At 34.3% G+C, this 24,968-nt stretch overlaps 1 protein-coding gene and 1 pseudogene across 2 annotated transcripts in view; both read right to left on the bottom strand.

Moving 5' to 3' along the window:
- The window catches only part of ADAM2 (ADAM metallopeptidase domain 2), a 73,081-nt gene that overhangs the window by 36,483 nt on the left and 11,630 nt on the right, over nt 1-24,968 (bottom strand). The window contains exons 4-10 of one of the 2 annotated variants that reach the window (XM_032288129.1): nt 24,654-24,732; nt 16,924-17,000; nt 16,340-16,508; nt 9,034-9,090; nt 2,931-3,002; nt 2,349-2,515; nt 1,201-1,282 (exon numbers count right to left, since the gene is read on the bottom strand). The exons of the other annotated variant lie outside the window; for it this stretch is intronic. Coding sequence (XP_032144020.1) covers nt 1,201-1,282; nt 2,349-2,515; nt 2,931-3,002; nt 9,034-9,090; nt 16,340-16,508; nt 16,924-17,000; nt 24,654-24,732 — 703 coding nt within the window. The remainder of the gene's footprint in view (nt 1-1,200; nt 1,283-2,348; nt 2,516-2,930; nt 3,003-9,033; nt 9,091-16,339; nt 16,509-16,923; nt 17,001-24,653; nt 24,733-24,968) is intronic. 2 annotated transcript variants of the gene reach the window in all.
- LOC116558299 lies at nt 19,375-21,141 on the bottom strand (annotated as a pseudogene).

Below are 24,968 nucleotides of genomic sequence, written 5' to 3'. Positions count from 1 at the left end.
GAAGGAAGGAAGGAAGGAAGGAAGGAAGGAAGGAAGGAAGGAAGGAAATCATTCTACCAAAAAGATACAGACACTTACATGATTATCGCAGCATTATTTACAATAGCAAAGACATGGAATCAATCTAAGTGCCCATAAATGGTGGACTGGATAAAGAAAATGTGGTACATATAAACCATGGAATACTATGCAGCCATAAAAAAACATAACCTTTGCAGCAACATGGATGCAGCTAGAGGCTACTATGCTAACTGATTAACTCAGGAAAAGAAAATCAAATACTGCATGTTCTCACTTATAAGTGGGAGCTAAACATTGGGTCCACTTAGACATAAAGATGGTAACCATAGAAACTAGGAACTACTGGGGATTGGAGGAAGGGTTGAAATCTAACTAGTGGGTACAGTGCTCAGTACCTGGGTGATATAATCAATCATATCCCAAACCTTAGCATCTCACAATATACCCAGGTAACAAACTTGCATATGTATGTCCTAAATGTAAAATAAAAGTTGAAATTATTTTTTAAATAAATAAGATAATTTTTATCTCCATTTGATTGATTTGTCTCTTTACAGCTTCACGTAGCTTTACTTCATTTGTTCATTGCCTCTCTGAAGCTCCAGCAGATGTTGTATAAACACTCACACAACAAATAGGCAAGTTCTATTTTTCAGAATAGTGATGGTATTATGAAATAACAGCAAAAAATATCAGTTTTGAATACATTAATGTTTTCTACTAAGAAGATTAATGTCAATTAGGACATTTGGTTCTATTATTCTTATACCCTATGAAGCCTTTTCAGGTGACCGATATTTTCAAATGTTTTATTTTAAGTCTGGTTCATACTTATGTTAGCTATGTAATTAAGAAAATGTACAAAATTTAAGTTTTAGCCAAAATTAATTATTAAATATTAAGATTATGAAAACTCAAAGAGCACTTTACAGTAAGACTAAACCAGATCACTACCTTAACTTTCTAGAAAGAATATCTTGAACTCATAATAGGGAATTGAAAAATTTTTATATATAGTGAATTCAATGAGCACTTCTTATAGTTTAAACATTTCTATCAGCAACTGTAACAAAGACGCTTAGAACAATGCAAATTTTAATATACATACAAATAAAATATGAAAATGTTTAACTGTACACTGATCTATATAGCATACTTTCTCTACATAACCGTACATACCAGAACAACACCTCCTGCATAGTTAACATCACACATCTTCCCTTGAAGTGTTGCACCAATATAATTTGACTTTTCTCTGTAACTTAAGTTTAAAAAGGGATCATAATCACATAATTAATACTAAATTTTTATAAGACAAATGTTACATTTATAATTATTAAAATTTCCATCTGCTTCTTTTAAAAACAAGAAAATAGATTTTATAAACAAATAATAAAAAGTGTTTTTCATATGAATTTCTGTAACACAGTGATTTTTATGTAAATTTTACAAAAACTGAAACAGAAAAACTAAAAACAAAAAATGATAAAAAGAAACACAATTCCTATGTGTATAAACTAGTTGTATTCAATAACTCACTTGAATAAACTGCACAATAAAAAATAAAAATAAATAAATAAATAAATAAACTTTCTTAAAAGTCAAAAGTTAAGGCAATGCAACTGGTTAATGAGCAGAAACACTCTATGGACTAAAGTCTCTCATTATTCAGACAAATTAGCCTTCCAAAGACATGAAAAATTCATGTCATATTTATAGGACAGAAGATTAAAAAGTAAAATGTTTAAAACTCCCAGGATAATCTTTAATATTCTCTCTCTCTGTCTATATACACATATATATATACACGCACACATATTATACATATATATATATATATCTTCAGAATATTGATGAAAGAAAAACAGAGGCTATTAAATAGGAAGGCTTATATACTAAAACCTTAAGCACAACGCAGATATATTAGAGGTATTAAAACACAGTGTTTAGCTTTCCTTTCTCGCTTTTTAATTTTATAACAACTAATCATAAGAAGAAAGCTGATTACTATATTTATAGAATTCAGATGTTTCTCCAAATAGATATTGTGAAAAGTTTATGCAATGTGTGAGACATTTAATAATGTGGTATACACTCTAGGAAAGAAGTAATATGGGAACAAGATTGAGGAGTGAGTTTTAACTTAAACCAATAAATAAGCTGATATCAGTCATTCTGATACAAATACTATATTGTAAAAAATATTTACATGGTGTATGTCAGAAAAAAAAGAATTTTTTTTCTACATGCTTATCAACTGTCAGATATTGGGTCAAATTGGATTTATTTTTTCAGATAAGCTGTATATAATGTCAAGATATGCTTACACAAGTAAAAATGCCACATCATGGGGACGTAAAACAAGATAAGATCTTTTCCATTTTAAAAATGTGTGTAATAACTCATTAGCATCTCCAGTGGTTGCAATTTTATTTTCATCTATCCAAAGCTCCAGTGAAGACAGAATAATTGTAAGATTAAATGAAACAAAAATCTAAAATAGAAAACATACAAAAATGTGTTCAAATGCCACAGTTTTTAAAAATTGGATAATTATGTTTGAAAACAAGTTTATGACAGACATTAAACAACTATACTGTAAGTCTGCATTCAATTTTTTAAAGTATATTAAGTTTAAAATATTACTACTAATAAATGTAATACTTGAGATTTTATAATGCTTGCATTTAAGGAAGCCCCATACCCCATGCTTTATATAATTAAAGTTTTATAGTAACCAAATTAAGTGCATGTAATAATTATTATTCCTACTTCAGATCAGTAAAATTTAAAATAAAACTTAATTTCCCCATACCACACAACATGTGTATTCATGAAGTGTCATAAGGAGGTGTACAAATCGTTTCAGTAACATAACAAGTGCAAAAGTATAAGAAGCAAACACTTACAGCATTCGTCAGTCCAATCAATTGGAAAATTTTTTGAGTGACAACAGTTGTATCAGACCCCATATGATTATACTGTAAAATATAATTATCTTTTAGATATAAAAATATATTGCTTAACATTTAATAATTGTTATTGTTTCATTAAAATTCAGTTTAGTGAAGTAAAAAAATTGTTTAAACTATGAACATATTATTAGTTTTCAGACATTATTTTTATACAAATTATACATGTTCACTATAAAAAATAAAAAATATAATTGAAATTTTATTTTTCCTATAGAAATCAAAAAAATTTAAAACATTATAAAAAGATATAATTCAACTATCAATAAAATAATTATAATAATTATCAAAAGAAAAGATTAGCTCTAAACTCTAATATTTAAATGTGTTTATACAAGACATAGTACATTTTCAAACATACAAATCACCTAAAGATAAAGAAACTTAAAACGTATGTCATGCAAATAGTAATAATGAGAGCTAGGATGTCTTTCAGGAAGATATAAAAATTATAAACATGTATGCATCCAAAAATAGAGCCAGATAATTACACAAAGCAAAAAATAACAGAAATGAAGAGAGAGAAAATTCAACAATTATATTTAAAGACTTATGTAAACAACTTTCAATAATAGAATACGTGGGCGAAAAATCAACAGAGGTATTGAAGACTATAACAAAACTATAAGGCAATAGATATCTATAGAACATTTCACTATAAAACAGCAAAATATGCATTCTTTTTAAGTGTCCATGTAACATGATCCAGAAATAGAGTATATAAAAATGAAAATGATTCAGGGTGTGCAAAACAATTTTAAATAAGGACAAAATTGGAGAACCCACATATCTCAATTTTAAAACTAACTATAAACTACAGTAACCAAGACAATTTGTTACTGGCATTTTATTAGATTTACCTATCACTGAAATTAAAATCGGTTTCCAGAGATATACTCTAACATTTATGGTCAATTAATATTTGAAGAAGAATCCAAGAAAATTAAATAAAGATTAAGCTTTCAAAATTAAAAACTTTATCCTTCAAATGACACTATCAAGAAAACAAAAAGGAAACCTTCAGAGATGGTATAAATATTTGCAAAATATATATCTGATAAAGATCTAGTATATGGAATATATAAAGAATACTTACAACTAAACAACAAAAAGACAACCTAATTAAAACATGTGCAAAGAGCACCGTTTACAATAGCAAAGACCTGGAACCAACCCAAATGCCCATCGATGTTAGGCTGGACAGGGAAAATGTGGCACATATACACCATGGAATACTATGCAGCCATCAAAATCAATGAGTTTGTGTCCTTTGTAGGGACATGGATGAACCTGGAAACCATCATTCTCAGCAAACTGACGCAAGAACAGAAAATCAAACACCGTATGTTCTCACTCATAGGCGGGTGTTGAACAATGAGAACACATGGACACAGGGAGGGGAGCATCACACACTGGGGCCTGTCCGGGGGAAATAGGGGAGGGACAGCAAGGTGTGGGGAGTTGGGGAGAGATAGCATGGGGAGAAATGCTTGACTCCATCAAGTCGTTTAGGTTCTTCTCTAAACTGGTTATACTAGTTAGCATTTCGTCCAGCCTTTTTTCAAGGCTTTTGGTTTCTTTGCATTGAGTTAGAACATGTTCCTTTAGCTCAGAAAAGTTTGTTATTATCCACCTTCTGAAGACTGTTTCTGTCAATTCATCACACTCCTTCTCCGTTGTGTTGTGTTCCCGTGTTGTTGAGGAGTTGTGATCCCTTGAAGGAGAAGAATGTTCTGGTCTTTGATGGTTTCATCTTTTTCGTGCTGTTTTTTTTCCATCTTTGTGGATTTACCTGGCTTGTGATTGTTGCAAAAAAAGCTGCTTGATGAGGTCGCTTGTTTGCCTGTTGAGGCGCTACTGGGTTTCTAGGGACTCCTTCAGGTTACTACGGAAGCTTCCTGTGTCCTTTTTGTTTATTCTGGGGGTTTAGGCCCACCTCTTTCACTGACCTGGCGGTGCTGCTGGGTGGTCAAGAATGCAGTTCCATTGCCATGTAGGCTTTCTGTGTTTTTTGTTAAAACATATAGCCCAGTCTCACACCTCTAATGGTGGCTTGTGCCTTCCTCCACTGGGCCGGATCATTCAGGGTTCAGCTCAGACTGTGGCCCTGGCTGCACAACCTGCTAGAGTCACAGCTTCAGCCCCCAGCCACACCCGGCCGTCTCCCCCTTTCAACTTCCTCTCTCTCCCGTCATGGGGTAGGGGCCTGCCCAGCTGCTCCTGCTTACAGCTCCCTCTCTCTCTGGGCAGGGGGAGGGGGCGATAGCTCGGTCCACAGGTCTCTCAGCCGCCTTTGGACTTATGCATCTGTTTAGGTCTGTGCGCCAATCCGGGACACCGTCCTGGATTATTATTCAACTCCACACTTGTAATTCCCAGCGCTTGACTGGCAAAGATCCCCTGTTCTGTGTATTGCTGTGGCTTTGGGGGAAGCACCGTATCTGGACTGGAGTGCTAGAGGGGGAGCCTTCGACTTGCCGGTCGGATGCCCTTTCTGAAGTAGCACCCCTCCCCACCTGGGTCTGCGCTGGGTGGGCTTTGCTCGTGATCGGACCAGACCCATTGAAATGCACCTGGTGCCTCAGTTGGAGTTAGGAGATCTCTGGATTTCTGCATCTCTCTCGCTGGGTGTTGTGCACCAGAGTTCTGTCTATTCAGCTATCCTGGAAAGTCCCTATATACAAAATATTTTTTTATCTTCAGATGGTATTGCCAAAATTAATATATGTTAAGGAGCTCTATTTAATTGGCTAGAAGAAAATGTTTACATAAGTAAAATATTCCTAAAACTTCTAGAAATATGGGAATGAATTCAAATGTTTTTCATGTTCATTTGTTTGTGGATAACTTCAGTGAATGAAAAGTTAGCTAAAGTGTGCTGGTTTATGTAAAATAAACATGTCTTTGGAGTTTCCAGCATTTTCTACCTAAGTTTCCTAGTAAAATCAGTTCATGTTATCTCTATATTATGCAATTCATCAACAAGAAAAATAATTAAGTGATGAATACTTTTGTCTTGTGTTATACTTTGTCTACTAAAAAAAATAGCTCCCCAAATCTCTTTGGTAATTTACACTTTTAAAGTTTTGCTAGGTTAGGTAAAATAATACAACCCCTCTTGTCCATGACAGATGGAGATAATATTTAGATGAGACTTTGGACTTTAAATGTTAGAGTTGGCGCTATTAGGATGGAATGAACATATTTTGTATGTGAGAAGGGCATAGGTATGGGGAAGTCAGGGGTGGAGTACTATAGAGTAAATTATCTCTTTCCAAAATTTCATATTTTGAAGTCCTAATCCCCATTGTGACAGCATTTGGAAATGGTATCTGGATATCAACAGTTTTTAATGATGTCATAGGGGTGGGTCCCTTATTATGAGATTAGTGCCCTTATGGGAAGAGATACTAGAGAGCTTGCTTTTTGGTGGCCATCTGTAGGCCAAGAAGAGAGCCCTCACCAGAATTTAACCATGCTGCCACCCTGATCTTAGATTTCCAACATCCAGAATAAATATAGTACACTATATGTACAAAGGAAACCTAAGAAAAACATTAGCAAGCTGAAGCCAGAAATATATAAAAGTGGTTATGCATCATGATCAAGTGGGACTTTAAATTAATAAAGGACACAACTAATATAATGATCAAAAATTCTTATAGTCATCTGAAAACATAGGATATACATTTCACAAAACCCAACACTTACTCATGATAAAATCAACAAAAACAACACGGCAGCTAATATTTTAATTTATTATCATATTAAATGGTGAGTCTATGGCTCTCCTACAAACATTGAAACTACAAGTTATCTCTCAACTTATATTTAAACATTGTCCTGGAGGTTCTAGCAAACGCAATATTGCAAGAAAATAAATACAAATACTTCACATTGGAAAGGCTAAAACAAAGTTATGTTTTATTCCAAAATGAATGCAGAAAGTCCTAAGGAATACACACGCGCGCGCGCGCGCGCACACACACACACACACACACACACACACACACACACACACACAGAGAGAGAGAGAGAGAGAGAGAGAGAGAGAGAAAGGATTACAAGTAATAAACATTTTTTTTGAAAAAATCACAAGATACAAGAACAATATACAAGATCAATTAAAATTTTGTACATTACCAAATGAACAATCCAAAATGAAAATATGAGAAGTAATCATATTAGAAACAAGATTAGGAAATAGGAATAAATTTTTAAAAAGCAAAAGACTCATATAGTGAAAAACTACCAACCATTACTGAGAGAAATCAAAGATCTAAATAATGGGGTGGACATATGATGATCATGATTAGAGTATTCAAAATTGTTAAAATAAACATCCTTCCCAAATTGATCTAAGAGCACAGTCTCTATCAAAATATAATCATCCCTGTTGCAGAAATGGGTAAGCTGGTCTTAAATGGAAATTCAAAGGATACAGAATTGATAAATATTTTTTTTAAAAAAGAAAAATTTCTATGACTTAGATTTCCTGGTTTCCAAAACTTTCTGTAAACCTAGGGTATTCAAGTGACTTAGTACTGATGCTGTGACAGGCATACTGAACAGTGAAAATAGAATTCAGAATCCAGAAATAATCACTCAAATATTGATTGCCAATTTATTATGGACAAAGATGCAAGGCATTTCCTTGGGGAAATAACTTTTTAAAAATTGGTCTTGTTCTAATTAGTTTTACACATGCAAAAAGATTAATTTAGAACCATATTTCACATTATACATAATAATGAACTTAAATGGGACTTATACCTTTATTTTGCAAATATTTTCTAGTAAAGATATTTATAAATATTTTCTGATGAAAAATCTATATACAATATAAGAAGGAAACTTACATTTTAATATTAAGAAGGCAAAAAATGAGATTAAGAAATGGGCAAAATATTTGAACAGACATTTCACGAAAGAACATAGATTGATGGTTAATACACATATGAAAAGATGCTTAGCATTATGAATCCTTAGAGATGTACAAATTAAAAACACAATATGATAGCAGTCAATGTCCACTAGAATGATGATAAACGAAAGGGCAAAAACACGTATTAGCAAAGATGTTAAGTGATTAAAACTCTCCTATATTGCTGTTGGTAACAAAATATGGTATAGCCACTTGCAAAGTATTTTGTTCACCTTGTGTAAGTCCCACCACAGCAAAGGACCTGTAAGACAATACAGCCCTTCTTTTAAATATGAAATGACTAGACATTTAAATAAAATGTTTAACATTAAATGTAGGTGCCAAAAACAAGGATATAATACCAAAAGCATCTATGTTGAGAAATGAAGTACTGAAATAAAGTTTTAATACTGTCTTCAGGGAGGCAAAGAAGATTTTGAATGCATGAAACAAGAATAGAAAGTTCTGGAACGAATATAGGAAAACACAATGCAAAACTCCAAAATGCATTAAGAAAACTTCATATATTTTTTAAAGTTGGAAACTTGCCTATAAAATAAAGGAAAAAAATGAAAAAGAAAGATAATAGAGTTATTTAAGGAGTTCTAAATTTCAGATAGTTTTAATTTAATTTTGTGAGGAAATCTTGAAAGGCATAACATTTTGAATAATTAAAAATAAACATATTGATCACTTATTTTGCCTGTTTAAAATATTTAACACTAAAATAGTTTATCACCACCTTTTATCCCCAATATAAACCATTATTTTCCTGCCTACCTTATTTCTTTTTAAATAATATCCAAACTGTCAAGCATTACTTTTAAAAATCAATATAGTTCTAGAATACACACAAGTTGCTATAATAATTCCAAAACTATTTGTAAACTATTATAGAGGTAGCAATGATTTTCTTTACATCGTTGTTTATAAAATTGAACACTATATACAATTTGATTCTCAATTTGCTACTGATACTAATAATTTAAAGTCCTTTAAGGCAGCGCTAAGGCAAAATTATCATTAATTCTCTTTTGTTAAAAAGGTATTCTGAATTATTATTACAATCCCTCATTGCAAACATTAAGTGACATAAATAAATTAGAATATACTTACCAATTGTTTTTCAACTACAACATGCATTTCTACATACTTTGGAGAATCTGGTTGTGGCTGAAAAAATCCATAAATTTTACATCAAAATTATAGAATTACTTAAGTATTTTTAGTGCATATCGCTACTATTAATGAACTAAATATTGAAAAACACAATTTTGCATATAGAAATAAAACCAGATAATATAAGCAATACTAGATATCACAAAATCTTTTTTATCTATTTTCTTTGTCATTTCTCTGCACCTAATCAATTACTTAATTTACTTGGGAAACAACTTTTCTCTGTCTTTCATTCTCCATATTTTCTTTGGTACCAAGCTATTTATATTATTCTCTCTTTTTAAATAAATCTATTAGTTCACATTGCAAATGCATGTGGTTCTATTACCTTAGTGATGCTATTATTACATTTCTATGTGGTATGGTTTTAGATATGACCCCCAAAGAGTAAGGACATAGCTCCGTGTTTAGAGAATGGGATTTCATCTAAAGGATACGGCTAATCCTTGTATCAGACACAAATGCCATGGCTCATAGAGTTTGAACTCTGGCTTAACTTTTCTATGACTTAGGTTTTGCTTAAAAATGAGGATAGTTATTGTTGTAATGATTATTATGAAAAATGTTATCTATTTTCATCCCTATTGTTACACAGAAGAAACTTTTAGAAGAAATACACTAGAAAAAAAATTGTAAGATAGACTTTCCAAGCCCTTTGACACTATAATGTAGAAAATGCAGTATTTTATTGCTAAAAGTGCCACCTAAGTGCACTAGACAAATATCTTGACATACAGTAAGTGGATCAAGCATCAGAAACTGAGAAAACTTGTATTATGTTTACTTTATCTGCAGTTTTTCTTTTTTACATAGATATTAATAACTTTTTGGAAGTTCAGAAAAATTTCATTTTAGTTCAAAATGCTTTCCTTAACTTAAGAAAACCAATAAAGAAGGAATTAACAAATTCAGGATTTGAGTAGCAATCAGAAATGTGATGGTGACAGTAACTTAAAGGTTTTTTTAAAAAGTTGAGAAATATCAGTAAGACAAATTTAAGGCTTATTCTCACTAATTTTACCCATTTAAACTTCTCTCTCCTGGGCCAAATCTTGAAGATTTAAAGGTTTTATTTTTAAAAGGCAGATGAAATCTGGTCCAACTGGTTTCTCACCATTTTCATCCAACCTTAAGCACTGATTGTTTCATGGTTTTAATGAGAACTTAAAATCTTTTGGTAGTTAGGCTCCATCATTTCATTAAAGTCCCTAAGCAAGATTGCTTTACTTTATTTAAACATTGAGAGAAAAGTATTAATGGATTGGAGGATTTAAAAATCTTTGTTCTAACCAACACTAAATGTTAGCTGTCAAACAGTCCCTGAAATAATCTTTGCTCTTTTTTATCTTTGAGATTGAGATTGGTGATACTTAACTTAATAATTCATTCATTTATTTATTAAAAAATAATCTTGTTCAGAGAAAAAACATGTAGTCCATTTTAAGCAAATATATAAAATGGAATATATGAGGTCGGGTGTGGTGGCTCATGCCTGTAACTCCAGCACTTTGAGAGGTCAAGGCAGGATAACTGCCTGAGCCCAGGAGTTCCATAGCAGCCTAGGCAACATAGCAAGGCTCCTTCTCTATATTAAAAAATAATAATAATAAGTGGGCCTGTATTCCCAGTACTTGGGAGGCTGAGGCTGGAGAATCACTTGAGCCCAGGAGGTTGAGGCTGCAGTGAGCTATGATTATGCCCCTGCACTCCAGGCTGGGTAAGAGGAACAAGAAAAAAAGAAGTGAAGGGAAGGGAAGGGGAAGGAAGGAGAGGGAGGGGGAAAGGGAATGGAAGGGAGGGGAGGGGAGGGGAGGAAAAGAAGAGAAGGGAAAGAAGAGAAGGGAAAAGAACACAGATGCATAAGACAATGGCAGAAAATGTGTGTGTTGAAATGGTGGGAAAAATAAAAAGAAGAAAAATACACAGCTGCATGACAGAATGCCAGGAAATGTTTGTATTGAAAAGGTGAGCAGATGCCAATTTTAAAAATCCGCAGGCCAGGCACAGTGGCTCACGCCTGTAATCCCAGCACTTTGGGAGACCGAGGCAGATGAATCACTTGAGGCCAGGAGTTCGAGACCAGCCTGGCCAACATGGCAAAACCCTGTCTCTACTAAAATATAAAAAATTAGCTGGGCGTTGTGGCTTGTGCCTGTAATCCCAGCTACTCAGAAGGCTGAGGCAGGAAAATCATTTGAACCTGGGAGGCAGAGGTTGCAGTGAGCCAAGATCACGCCACTGCACTCCAGCCTGGGTGACAGAGTAAGACTCTGTCTCAAAAAATAAAAATAAAAATAAAATAAAATCCAAAACACCACTAGGTTCTAGAATCTTTCTGTTTAGAATTATGAGGATGGAACTCAAGTGAGAGGAAATAATAGATATTCAGATTTAGGAATTAAATGTTTTAATGCTGGAAGTAGGAGGAGGATCAAATGAGGCTAGCAAATAACATGAAATAGAAGGCAAATAAAATGAAATAGAAGGTTTAGGAGAGGTAGGAAGACAGATGGTTGAGGGCCATGATTTCCCCATCACTCTACATTTTCAGGTGTTTCATTGAATATGTTTGTTTGTTCATTTTTGTAAATAAACTTAATAGTCAACTTGGTAAGCACTTCCTGGTAGATTAAGGCCTTGAAAAAAATAAATAAGGTATAAAAGGAGAAAGAATAAAGGAATAAGGAACATATAAGACAAATAAGAAATGACAAGGTGGTGATTAAATCTAAATTATACAAGTGTGTGCATTAAAAGTAAATGCAATAAATAACCTTGGCTACTAAAATAGTTGAGCTCATAGAAGCAGAGAGTCACGTTGTGGTCATGAGAAGGGTCAGGCGAGGAGAGGATGGGGAAAGGTTGGCTACTGGCTATGCAAGTACAGTTAGATAGAAGGATTAAGTTCTAGTGTTCTACAGCACGATAGGGTGACTATAGTTAACAATAATATATTGTTTATTTTCAAGTAGCCTAAAGACAGAATTTTGAATGTTCCCAACATAAATAACATAAATAAATGATAAATGTTTAAGGTAATAAATATGCTAATTACCCTAATTTGATTATTACACATTTTATTCATGTATCAAAATATCATTTTGTATCCCATAAGTATGATTATTATCTGTCAGTTAAAAATAAAATTGTCAGGTATGATTTAAAATGTTTAAAAACTTAATAGCCAGGTACAGTGGCTCATGCCTGTAATTCCAGCACTTTGGGAGGCCCAGGTTGGTGGATTATGAGGCCAGGAGTTCAATACCAGGCTGGCCAAAATGGTGAAACCCCATCTCTACTGAAAATACAAAAATTAGCTGGTGTGGTCACAGGCACCTGTAATCCCAGCTACTTGGGAGGCTGAGGCAGGAGAATGACTTGAACCCGGAGAGTAGAGGTTGCAGTGAGTGGAGATCCAGCTATTGTAATCCAGCCTGGCTGATACAGTGAGACTCCCTCTCAAAAAAGCAAAAAACACTTAGTTTTATGTGCTTTAAAAAAGATACACTTTAATTAAAATATCATCAGCTACTGTGACCACTCAAGAAAGAAAATATTTAAATTAATAAAATCTGAAATGAAAAAGATTACTAAAAATTTTACAGATATTTAAAGACCTAAGACCTATAAAGGAATACTACAAACAACAATAGGCCAAGAAATAAATAGATAAAATAGAAAAACCTCTAGAGACTCACAAATTATCTAAATTGATTCCAGAAAATTAGAAAATACTTATGAGAAAAAAATTAATTACTAATAAAAATCCTTCCCTAAAAATGTCCAATCCCAGGTGGATTTTACAAATGTTTAAATAGAGGAGACAACACTTCCCAACTCATTTTATGAAGTTTATATCACCGTGATACCAAAGCCGGAGGAAAATACCATATGAAAACAAATCTACACAGCAATATTCTTTATAAATATAAATGAAAAAATCTTCAAAATTATGCCAGCAAACTGAACCCAGCAGTGTATAAAAAGAATTATGCACTATAAGGAAGAGAGACTAGATACAACGTCAGTTTAACAATCAAAAATCAATTAATGCAATATACCATATTAGCAAAATAGATGATAAAAATGAAATTTATCTCAGCAGATGTTGCAGAAAAAAATAACTGACAAAATCCAACAACCCTTAATGATGAAACAGAAATCATTAACAAACTAACGTTGGATGAAAATCTGATGAAGGGCATTTGTGAAAAAATTACAAATAACATTATGCTTAAGGGTGAGGGACGGAATCTTTTCTCCCTAAGATTGGGAAAAGATGAGAATATCCCTTCTCACCTATGCTATTCAACATTATAATGGAAGTGGTAATGAGGGCAATTAAGTAAGAAAAAGGTCATTCAGTCTGGGGCAGTGGCTCACACCTGCAATCCCAGCACTTTCGGAGGGGGCAGATTACCTGAGATTAGGAGCTCTAGACCAGCCTGATCAACGTGGAGAAACTCCATCTCTACTAAAAATACAAAAAAAATTAGCTGGGTGTGGTGGCGCACACCTGTAGTCCCAGCTACTGGGGAGGCTGAGGCAGGTGAATTGCTTGAAAGTGGGAGGCAGTGGTTGCAGTGAGCTGAGACTGTGCCACTGCACTCCAGCCTGGCGCCTGTTGACAGAGCAAGACTCTGTCTCAAAAAAAAGAAAATACAAAATTAGCTGGGCATGGTGGCACATGCCTGTAATCCCAGCTATTCAGGAGGCTGAGGCAGGAGAATCGCTTGAACCCAGGAGGTGGAGGTTGCAGTGAGCCCAGATCTCACTGTTGCACTCCAGTGTGGGCAAAAAACGCAAAAAAAAAAAAAAAAAAAAAAAAAAAAAAACCCTCTGTCTCAAAAAAAAAAAGAAAGAAAGAAAGGAAAGGAAAAGGATATTCAGGTTATCCTAATTGGAAAGAAACAAGATAAACTATCTTTATTCAAGATGGCGTGAACATGTACATATAAAGTCACAGAGTTCAATAAAAAACTAGTAACTTTGTCAAGTTTGCAGAATACAAAACCAATATGGAAAATTCACTAATTATCAAATATTAATAATGAGAAATCCAAACTGCCATAAAATTTAAATAATATCTATAATAATAAAACTTCTATAAATAACGAAAGAAGCTTTACTGAAGACTCAGACATAAATACATAAAACATTGCGGAAATAAAGAAGACCTAAAAAATAAAAACTGCCTAACATTTATGGATAGAGTTGGTATTGTTAATATAGCAACATTCCTCAGATTTATCTACAGATTCAACACAATCCTGGGTGTCTTTTTATGGAAATTAAAAATAAATAAATATTTAAATACTTTTGGAAATGCATAGTAGCCAGAATAACCAAAAGAATTTTGGAAAATAAGAATATGGAAGGCTGTACACTGACCAATTCCAAATCTTACTACAAAAATACCGTAGTAAAGAAAATGTGGTAGAAACTTAGGATAGACATAAAGATTAATGGACTAGAATTTTAAGTCTGGTAATAATCCTTAACATTTATGGTCAATTGATCTTTGAAAAAAATCAAGAACATTCAGTGGAAAACAAATAATATCTTCAACAAATAGTGTGAGAACAGTTGAATATTGATATGAAAAAAAATTTGAACCCCTACCTCATCCAATACAAAATATTAAACTGTATCATATATCAAAATGAGATTAAACAATAAAACATGTAGAAGAAACATAAGAATAGATGATGTGATATTGGTTGTGATGGTTAATTTTACCATAAACTTGGCTGAACCACTGTGTTCAGACAGTAGGTCAAACATTACCCTGGATGTCTCTATGAAGGCACCTTTTAGATGAAATTAACATTTAAGTTGGTAAAACTTTAGTAAAGCAGATTACTCTTCACTATGTGGGTGAAATTCATCCAATCAGTTGAAGACTTTTTTAGGAACCGGTATTTCCTAAACAAAAAGAAAGTCTGCCGGCAGACTATGTTGGTCTTAAAATGCAAATCTTCCTTGGATCACCAGCCTGCCAGCTTACCCTATGGATTTTGGATTTACCAAGCCTTCACAGTCATCTGAATCCGTTCCATAAAATCTCTCTCCTTTTCTCTCTCTCCCTCTCTCTCTGTGTACACAAATACACACATATATATCTTACGTTGGTTTTATTTCACTTGAGAACCCTGATATAAATGTCGGTACCAAGAATGAGGTACCAAGAAAACAGAATATTAAGGGGAAATCTTCTGAATTGGTTCTGGGGTTTTGGGAATTTGCCTTCTACTCCGGTTAGATTTAAAGACAATTCTATAGAGAGCAGATAGGTCATGGCTTGATGTAGCAATAGAGACAGGCACTGATCAAACACCTATGAAGGCAAGGGTCTTGATGACCATGTATATGATGCTTTTGAACATTTTTGTCAAACTAGCAAATATAATGAGATTGGTTGCTCCTAATAGTGCTGGACAAAGTGAGGAAAGAACAGAATAAGCTTAAGCATTTGAATTACCATCTCAAGTGGTACATAAATTACCCAAAAGCTTCTTCGTGTGTCTTAAAATAAATTTTTATATCCTATAGCCACAGAGCTGAGATTACTAAAAACCAAAAAAACCAAACCCAGAATCTCGTCTTGTCATTGGATGAATTACAGTGCAAACAGATTTCCCAAACTCCCCTGCTACTACTGTCAAAGAGAGAGCACTGAGTGGGAAGCAGTGGGATCCTCAAAATCGTAATGGGAACCTAGAGAAGGACTGATGAAGCTGGGCTATAAAACTCCTAAATGCTGGTGAGTTTTGTTTGCTAGTAGAAGAAGCCTCTCTTTCACTTTCTGAGGAAATTAATTAGCCCTGAATCCCCTAAGGAAAATATAATGACCTTCCCTGAGGCAGTTCTCTTTCAAGATAGGGGTGATTCTCCTCAGCACCCTACATATGTATCTTCAATATTTATGTGGATGGCATTTATGTTTGTTACACCAGGATTTTAACACAATAACTATGAATAAAGGAGTGCCTCCGCTGACAATAAATATCTAGATTATAGAAAAAGATGCCACTAAGAGTTGAAAACATGATGATTGGAGTTCTGGAAAATTACAAAACTAGTTTTAAGGCATAATGATACAAGTTACGAAGTTTCTGATACATGTATCCATACATGTGGGTATATAAGTTTTGGTGTTTATGGATGTGTAAATACATAATTTATCAATTATAAACATTAGTGCTTATATTGCTGTATAATAATAACCATGTTCGTCACCTACCTCTATGCTTTGTATTTTATAGGGTAGATCTCTTGATTCAATATCCTTCTCAGTATATAAGGAAACATCTGCTTTCTTATGTTTTACTTGGTAAATTACATGTTCAAAACCAACTGAAGACTCCAGGGGTTCAATTCCATAACTAACATTTTCAAACTGTAGTAAGCCCCTATAAATTTCAAAAAAAAAATAATAAGTAAAATAATGTTTTGTGGAAAGCCAATAAAATACCACTTAGCATTATTTTTTTCATGGTATGCAGGTTATTTTTAGCCTGAGTCTAAAATAATAAAATAGGAGAAAGTTACTGGGTATTCACATATTTACTGAGTGACGCCCCATAGTAATGCTATTAGCATTTGCCTAGCTGTTAATGTTTCATGGTTTCCAAATATATTTAAAAAATCAGAATTCTGCAAAAAGGCAGGAGTCATTTTAAGTATTTCCATACCATGCTTTTTCAGTGGCAATTTTCCCTCCATAGCCCTGCCTCACTTAACACCGCTGAATATTATTTTAAAATGTTTGAAATAATTTTGAAGTCAATATTTTCCTTTGTAATTTATAAAACTGTAAATTACAACCTGAGTCCAGTACATGTGCTAACCATCACGACAGATTTTGGATAACCTTCAATATACCCTTGGTAGTGGCAGAAATTCTGAAAAATAAAAATAAAATGCACATACCTCCATTAGAATGGTTTGCGTTAAAGACACAATTTTTAAAATAAATAAATTTAAAAAAGAAACAAAAAAAGATACAATTTTCAAATATGGAAAACATATATATGTTTTGTATGTGTGCATCAAACACTCATTGCTTCCAAAATAGATTTATAAGGTTATTAGCTGCTCATCTAATATGGCTCAGTTTTCCAAAGTGCTCCCCACAGATGCATAAAAATGAGTATATTTTCATATTTGTATATATTTTAAATTAAACATTACATTCTCAGTTGTTAGAGTAAGGTGAACATCATCAAAACTTTTTTTTTCATACTGTTCTAAGAGAAATTAATTTTTAATTTCATCAAAATGTTTGTCAGTTCCATCAAAATTTAATTTGCAAATTTCACCTGGAATTTGTATTGATCTTTGCTTTATAATTCATCTTTCTACTGTGACACCTAAAATCTTAATTTGCACCGTTTTCCAAATACCATACTTCATCGACCTAACATACTGTATTTCTATTTCCCATCTTATTTAAAAATGTATGTAAAAATATGTATGCTTTTATTTTTATTATTAATTGGGGTGTACTTCATACTTTATATAATGAAGGTAAAAGTATCTTGAACATTTCACATCTTTTATCTCCTTCCTTTCAAATGTGGTTTATAATATCCAGATTGATTACATTTCTAATTCTGTGGAACAATTAGGAAGTTGCATCAACTTTACACATAGGATGACATTGAGAAACTTAGAAATGAAAGAATAAGTCGTATAGGATAAAATTTTCATGGAAGATTCAAAAGCATCACTTATTATCCAATATCCTTTTCCAGTTTATTTTTATTTTTTATTTTATCATTGTCAGTTTTTGCATCATTTGCCTTCACTATAATATCTTCTTGTTCAATATTTTATTTGCACTTGAAAAATATCTGTATACACTTGATATACTTGCTGAATTTCTTTCTACTTCATTTAGAAGTTTAGTAAATTTCTACTTTATAAATTCTTGGAAAAGAAACGTTTAAATTTTTAAATATAATTATTATTTAACTCCTTCATGTCTGTCCATTGCCTTCTTCTGTAATTTGAGGTCTGTTTTTATGTGCACTCACATTTTAGATTGTTTCATCAACCTGATAATGTTACCTTTTAATCATGATGACTATCTGTTTGTCCTGGAGAGATCACAAAATCCAGGACAATGATGAATGGCTTACACTTGTCCTACTCTGGATGCAGGGAAAACACTCTCCTGGTCTAGCTGGCTGATTTTTTTTCTTTTGTAGATAAGTCTTTATTTACCAAGATAATAAGACTTTAGGAATGCGAATCATGTGGGGACTTAAGAAAAATAAATAATCCAATAAATACACCTGTTCCCAACCTAATGTAATGAGCTTTTTCCTAGGATAGACGTAGGACTGCAGCTTTGGAAAACATAATTTATTTTCATGGTAGTGTATTTTCACTATATTTGAGATCAAAATGCAACTACTTACCACATTCAGATTACTGATGCTTTGAATGCTCTGTAGCATTCTTGTTTTATTTTTTTAATATACATTGTTGATTTAATGGAAATATTTATATGCAGTAAAACATAAAATGAATTATTGGTTGTATTGCTACATTTAAACAACATGCTTAAGTAACTAAAATATAATTAAGAATCCCAAAATTGTCCTAGACAACTATTTTCAAATTAAAAAGTACATGATCACAAGTACTTAAAACTATAATAAAATTGATATTTATTTAACTATCTGTATATCCATAATAAAAGTTACTAGTTTGCTAGCAAGAATGATTTTTAACAAGGGTAATCTGGTTTAAATAGCTATATTTTCTATGTTTCCATTATTATTTTAAATACATATTGACATTTATTTTTAAATGAAACCACAGAGCTGAACCACTGAAGCACACTTCATGATAAGCACTGAAGAGAAAATATGAGACCACTATAATCCCTGATTACTTCGTAAGGAAAACAGTCTGAAGAATATTACTTAAAATAAATGTAAGTACATATTGGATTTGTGAAAGACTTATGTAAACGTAACTTGAATTTACTTAAGAAAAAGAAACACAAAAACAAATATTCAATAATTCCCTCCAAGAGACTTACTCAAATACGAGTTTAAGTAACAGCTGCAGGGTTGGGGTGAGAACGCCGGGCATGGAGGTGCATGCACCTGTAGTCCCAGCCCTTTGGGAGGCAGAAGTAGGAGGGTCATTTAAGCCCAGGAGTTCGAGGCTGCAGTGAGCTGTGATTGCACTATTGTACTCTGGCATGGGCAACCGACTGAGACCCTGTCTTTAAAGAAAATTATTTTAGATGGAAAAGTTCACAGAAAGAGGCACTAATCAATCATCAAATGTAATTTGTTTTCCCCTGAAACACAGCAATGTTAGATTGCTGTTCTTTTCACCTTCTCCTTGCTTCCCATGAAGGATGAAGAGGCAGCTGCAATTGCTGTTTTGTGTTTTCAAGTTTTCTTTGTAGCTTCTTGTTAAACTGATTCTTGATCTGAGGTTCATTCTGTGGAAAATCTAGGGATCTGGTTTTGGGAGCCTGTTCTTTGTAATTTCTTCTAGAGCTTTTAGATCCAGATAAAGAGTGGGAAAACACTGATTTTAACTTTCTGGTTTCTGTACTTGGCTTGGTTTTGTCATTTCTTCTATCTCCACAAGTTTCACCTGTATCTTCTTTAAGTAACACTTTTTCGAGGGGTTTTTGTTTCTTTTTTCTTTTTTTTTTGAGACAGAGACTCTCTGTCTCACTCTGTCTCTAGGTGCCAGGCTAGAGTGCAGTGGCATGATCTCAGCTCACTGCAACCTCCGCCTCCCAAGTTCAATCAATTCTCCTGCCTCAGCCTCCTGAATATCTGGGACTACAGGCGCTCACCACCACGCCCAGCTAATTTTTGTATTTTAGGAGAGACGTGGTTTCACCATGTTGGCCAGGATGGTCTCGATCTCTTGACCTTGTGATCTGCCCGCCTGGGCCTCCCAAAGTGCTGGGATTACAGGCGTGAGCCACCATGCCCGATGACAACTACTTTCCTTTCTTCATGTCCCTCTGACTTTCCCAGTGAAGAAGTCATCACCACTATCACTATCTTCAGACATGGAAGACTGTTTGTAAACCTTTCTTCTGTGCTATCATCAAAATACTCCTCCTCTTCACATAATTCTTCTCTACCATCACTGCTACCACAGAGTGAGCTATCAGATACTTTCCTTTTTTGGCTTGACTTAGTGTTTTCAGTTTGAGGTCGGCAGGTGTCTTCTGGGACTCAAAGGAAACTACAGAATCCTTTCCTGAAGGCTTTGATGGAGAATTTGGAATAGTCACTGCTTTAGGTCCATGTTCTATCTTGCTATTTTTTCCTTTGAAGAAAGTATTGGTTTATTTGCCAGTATTTTGGTTTCTTTCACTTTTTGCTCACTGATAATAGTTCCTTCATGCTGTAAATTACTTCCATTATATTTTGAATACCAAGTGTTCTTAGAATAATTGTCCTTTGAAGCATTCCTTGATGTCTCTACTTCAGCAACATTTTGTCTTGCCTCTTTAAAGGTTGGATAGCAGCTTTGAGCACATCTGTCTCTTTCTTCAGAAGGGGATGCACTGCTAGTCTGGCAGTTGCTCATTCAGTTGCAGTAGAATCTGGCTTTTTGCTGATTTTTTTAAAGTTGATATCATCATCAGGAGCAGATTTAGTTACCATATCAGGTTTCAACTTCTACATGGCATGGGTTTCTTCATGCAATTGTTGCGCCCGTCTTTGCTTTTTCAACAGTGCATATTCAGTATCCTTTTTTGACTTCAGTCTGCCAACACTCCTGACAAGTTTTCGGATAATCAAAACTCGAATTCTCTTCACTTCTTTTCTCATCTTCACAACATCGTTATTGAGGTTCAGCGTTCCTAGCTGAGCCATGGTAGATGGAGGAATATGATCTGCTGCTGCTTGTGTGTGAACTCGCTTGTTTTTTTAACTATACATTTATCTTTCATTATTACCCCTTGGGAAGTAGGAAGCAGAGTTATGTATGGAAGAATGATACAAAATTCAGATGTGGGATTTTCCTGTCTTCTCTCTCTCCTCTCTTTCATACATACAAACACACATACACATAGACACACAAACAAACATACACACATAACAGTATACTAGTTATATTGAAGAAGGAGACCCAGGCATCTCAGAGCAACTTCCCCTTTTCATGTGTGATTCCTAAAACTGTAAACCAAAACCTTTTCATATGTAATTCCTGAGACTGTAAACCAAGACCCTTTTCATATGTAAAACTATAAACCTAAGATTCTTCCATGTGTAACATCTAAAGCATAAGCCTATATTAAGGCAGTATCTTCCTTTGTTAGGGGAGCTGGGTTTTGGACAGATTACCACCCAAGGCTCCCGGCCGAATAAACCCTCATTCCTCCTGTGTTCCATGTCCGAGAGATCCATTTCCTGTGGCTGCTCCTGCTACAATATGTTTTTATAGACTACTCTATAACTGACTCATAGAATAGTGTACTGTCTTGGGCAAAACTTAAAGCAACTAACCATATCTATTATTTCTTCTGTTAAATCCTAGCATCTCTAAAAATGCTTTACTTTCAAAGCACTTGACTGAGTCACTATATAAAAATCAAGAATGCAAATGGAAAACACAACAGCAATTAGTAGAGCAGGGCAGAGGTTAAATAAAAGGACGGGCTGGGCGCGGTGGCTCACGCCTGTAATTCCAGCACTTTGGGAGGCTCAGGTGGGTGGATAACGAGGTCAAGAGATCGAGACCATCCTGGTCAACATGGTGAAACCCCGTCTCTACTAAAAATACAAAAAATTAGCTGGGCATGGTAGCACGTGCCTGTAATCCCCACTATTCAGGAGGCTGAGGCAGGAGAATTGCCTGAACCCAGGAGGCGGAGGTTGCAGTGAGCCAAGATTGCACCATTGCACTCCAGCCTGGGTAACAAGAGCGAAACTCCATTTCAAAAAAAAAAAAAATGGCATTTCAGGCATAAGCAATCCCAGTAATTTTATTCACTCTTCTTTATTATTTTTATAACAAATTATAGACAATATTAGATTAAGCTCTACATGCTCCAAATAGATGAAAATTTAATATGCTCCTAAACATGTGTGAAATTTCATGTGTATTTACTTAGTCCTTGAACGTACTTCAAAGAAGATTGGATTTGCATTTCTTCTTCAATTTAGCTTTCCTGATTCAAATTATAGTTTTTCACTTAACATGTTTCAAAACATGTTTAGTCCCTATCACCTCAGGCACATAGTCCCTTAGAATGTTTCTGAATAGTTTAGAAACATTACAATCATGTCTTTTTGCTTATTTTTTAAATTTATTTTTTATTTTTATTTTATTTTATTTTTTTATTCCTTTTTTATTGCATTTTAGGTTTTGGGGTACATGTGAAGAACATGCAAGATTGTTGCATAGGTACACGTGTGGCAGTGTGATTTGCTGCCTTCCTCCCTATCACCTATATCTGGCATTTCTCCCCATTCTATCTCTCCCCACCTCCCTATCCCTCACTGCCCCTCCCCTATTTCCCCCCAACAACCCCAGTGTGTACTGCTCCCCTCCCTGTGTCCATGTGTTCTCATTGTTCAACACCCACCTATGAGTGAGAACATGCAGTGTTTGATCTTCTGCTCTTATGTCAGTTTGCTGAGAATGATGGTTTCCAGGTTCATCAATGTCCCTACAAAGGACATGAACTCATCGTTTTTGATGGCTGCATAATATTCCATGGTGTATATGTGCCACATTTTTCCTGTCTAGTCTATCATCAATGGGCATTTGGGTTGGTTCCAGGTCTTTGCTATTGTAAACAGTGCTGCAATGAACATTCGTGTGCAAGCGTCCTTACAGTAGAACAATTTGTAATCCTTTGGATATATACCCAGTAATGGGATTGCTGGGTCAAATGGAATTTCTATTTCTAGGTCCTTGGGGAATCGCTACACTGTCTTCCACAATGGTTGAACTAATTTATACCCCCACCAACAGTGTAAAAGTGTTCCTGTTTCTCCACATCCTCTCCAGCATCTGTTGTCTCCAGATTTTTTAATGATCACCATTCTAACTGGCGTGAGATGGTATCTCAATGTAGTTTTGATTTTCATTTCTCTGATAACCAGTGATGATGAGCATTTTTTCATGTTTGTTGGCCTCATGTATGTCTTCTTTTGTAAAGTATCTGTTCATATCGTTTACCCACTTTTGAATGGGCTTGTTTTTTTTTTTTTTTTTTTTTTTTGGTAAATTTGTTTTAGTTCTTTGTAAATTCTGGATATTAGCCCTTTGTCAGATGGGTAGACTGCAAAAATGTTTTCCCATTCTGTTGGTTGCCACTTCACTCTAATGACTGTTTCTTTTGCTGTGCAGAAGCTGTGGAGTTTGATTAGGTCCCATTCATCTATTTTGGCTTTTGTTGTCAATGCTTTTGGTGTTTTGGTCATGAAGTCCTTGCCTATGCCTATGTCTTGAATGGTTTTGCCTAGATTTTCTTCTAGGGTTTTTATGGTATTAGGTCTTATGTTTAAGTCTTTAATCCATCTGGAGTTAATTTTAGTGTAAGGTGTCAGGAAGGGGTCCAGTTTCTGCTTTCTGCACATAGCTAGCCAGTTTTCCCAACACCATTTATTAAACAGGGACTCCTTTCCCCATTGCTTGTTTTTGTCAGGTTTGTCAATGATCAGATGGTGGTAGATGTGTTGTGTTGCCTCCGAGGCCTCTGTTTTGTTCCATTCCATTGGCCTATGTCCCTGTTTTGGTACCAGTACCATGGTGTTTTGATTACTGTAGACTTGTAGTATAGGTTGAAGTCCGGTAGTGTGATGCCTCCTGCTTTGTTCTTTTTGCTTAGAATTGACTCGACTATGCGGGCTCTCTTTTGGTTCCATGTGAGGTTTAAGGTGTTTTTTTCCAGTTCTGTGAAGAAGGTCATTGGTAGCTTGATGGGGATAGCATTGAATCTGTAAATTACTTTGGACAGTATGGCCATTTTCATGATATTGATTCTTCCTAACCATGAACATGGAATGTTTCTCCATCTGTTTGTGTCCTCTCTTATTTCGTTGAGCAGTAGTTTGTAGTTCTCCTTGAAGAGGTCTTTTACGTTCCTTGTTAGTAGTATTCCTAGGTATTTTATTCTCTTTGTGGCAATTGTGAATGGCAGTTCATTCTTGATTTGGCTCTCTTTAAGTCTGTTATTGGTATATAGGAATGCTTGTGGTTTTTGCACAATGATTTTGTATCCTGAGACTTTGCTGAAGTCGCTTATCAGTTTCAGGAGATTTTGGGCTGAGATGATGGGATCTTCTAGATATACAATCATGTCGCCTGCAAATAGGGACAATTTGACTTCCTCCTTTCCTATTTGAATACCCTTTATTTCTGTTTTTGGTTAATCATCTGTTTAACAGGGCTAACTCAGTATATCAGTATACATCATCAACAGGAAAGCATTAAATTCATGCCAAAAAAGCCATGGCCCAACCCTTTGGACTCTAGTAATGTGGACACTAATAAGGTGATCATAGAAACTCACATGACAAAAATAAAAGAGATCATAAAAAACATACCTGTAAGTCTTGGTCAAGCGGTTTCATAATTCCTGTGCGATTATAACTGTAAACTCTAAAATTATAGGGTAAAAAATTTCTGTAAAATAAAGATAAAATGGAAAAATTTGCTTCCAAAACTTTCATTTTGAAAAGTTAGGTAGGTCGACATCGAAAGATAAAAGAGGAACAGAGAGATATTTCCTGAATGTATGAATTTTGTTCTAAATTTTACTTAAACATCTCAGACTTCACTCTCTCTTTTGTTACACTGTTTTCCTAGCTGTTTTCCAAACACAGCAGGCAAGCTTGGATCTCAGGATATTTGAACTATTC

The sequence above is a fragment of the Sapajus apella genome, unplaced genomic scaffold (assembly GCF_009761245.1).
Source record: "Sapajus apella isolate SASKATOON/1434 unplaced genomic scaffold, GSC_monkey_1.0 scaffold21, whole genome shotgun sequence".
In the NCBI taxonomy this organism is placed as follows: Eukaryota; Metazoa; Chordata; class Mammalia; order Primates; family Cebidae; genus Sapajus; species Sapajus apella.
The sequence above is the reverse complement of the archived record's forward strand: the minus strand, read 5'-3'. Positions and strand labels throughout refer to the sequence as shown.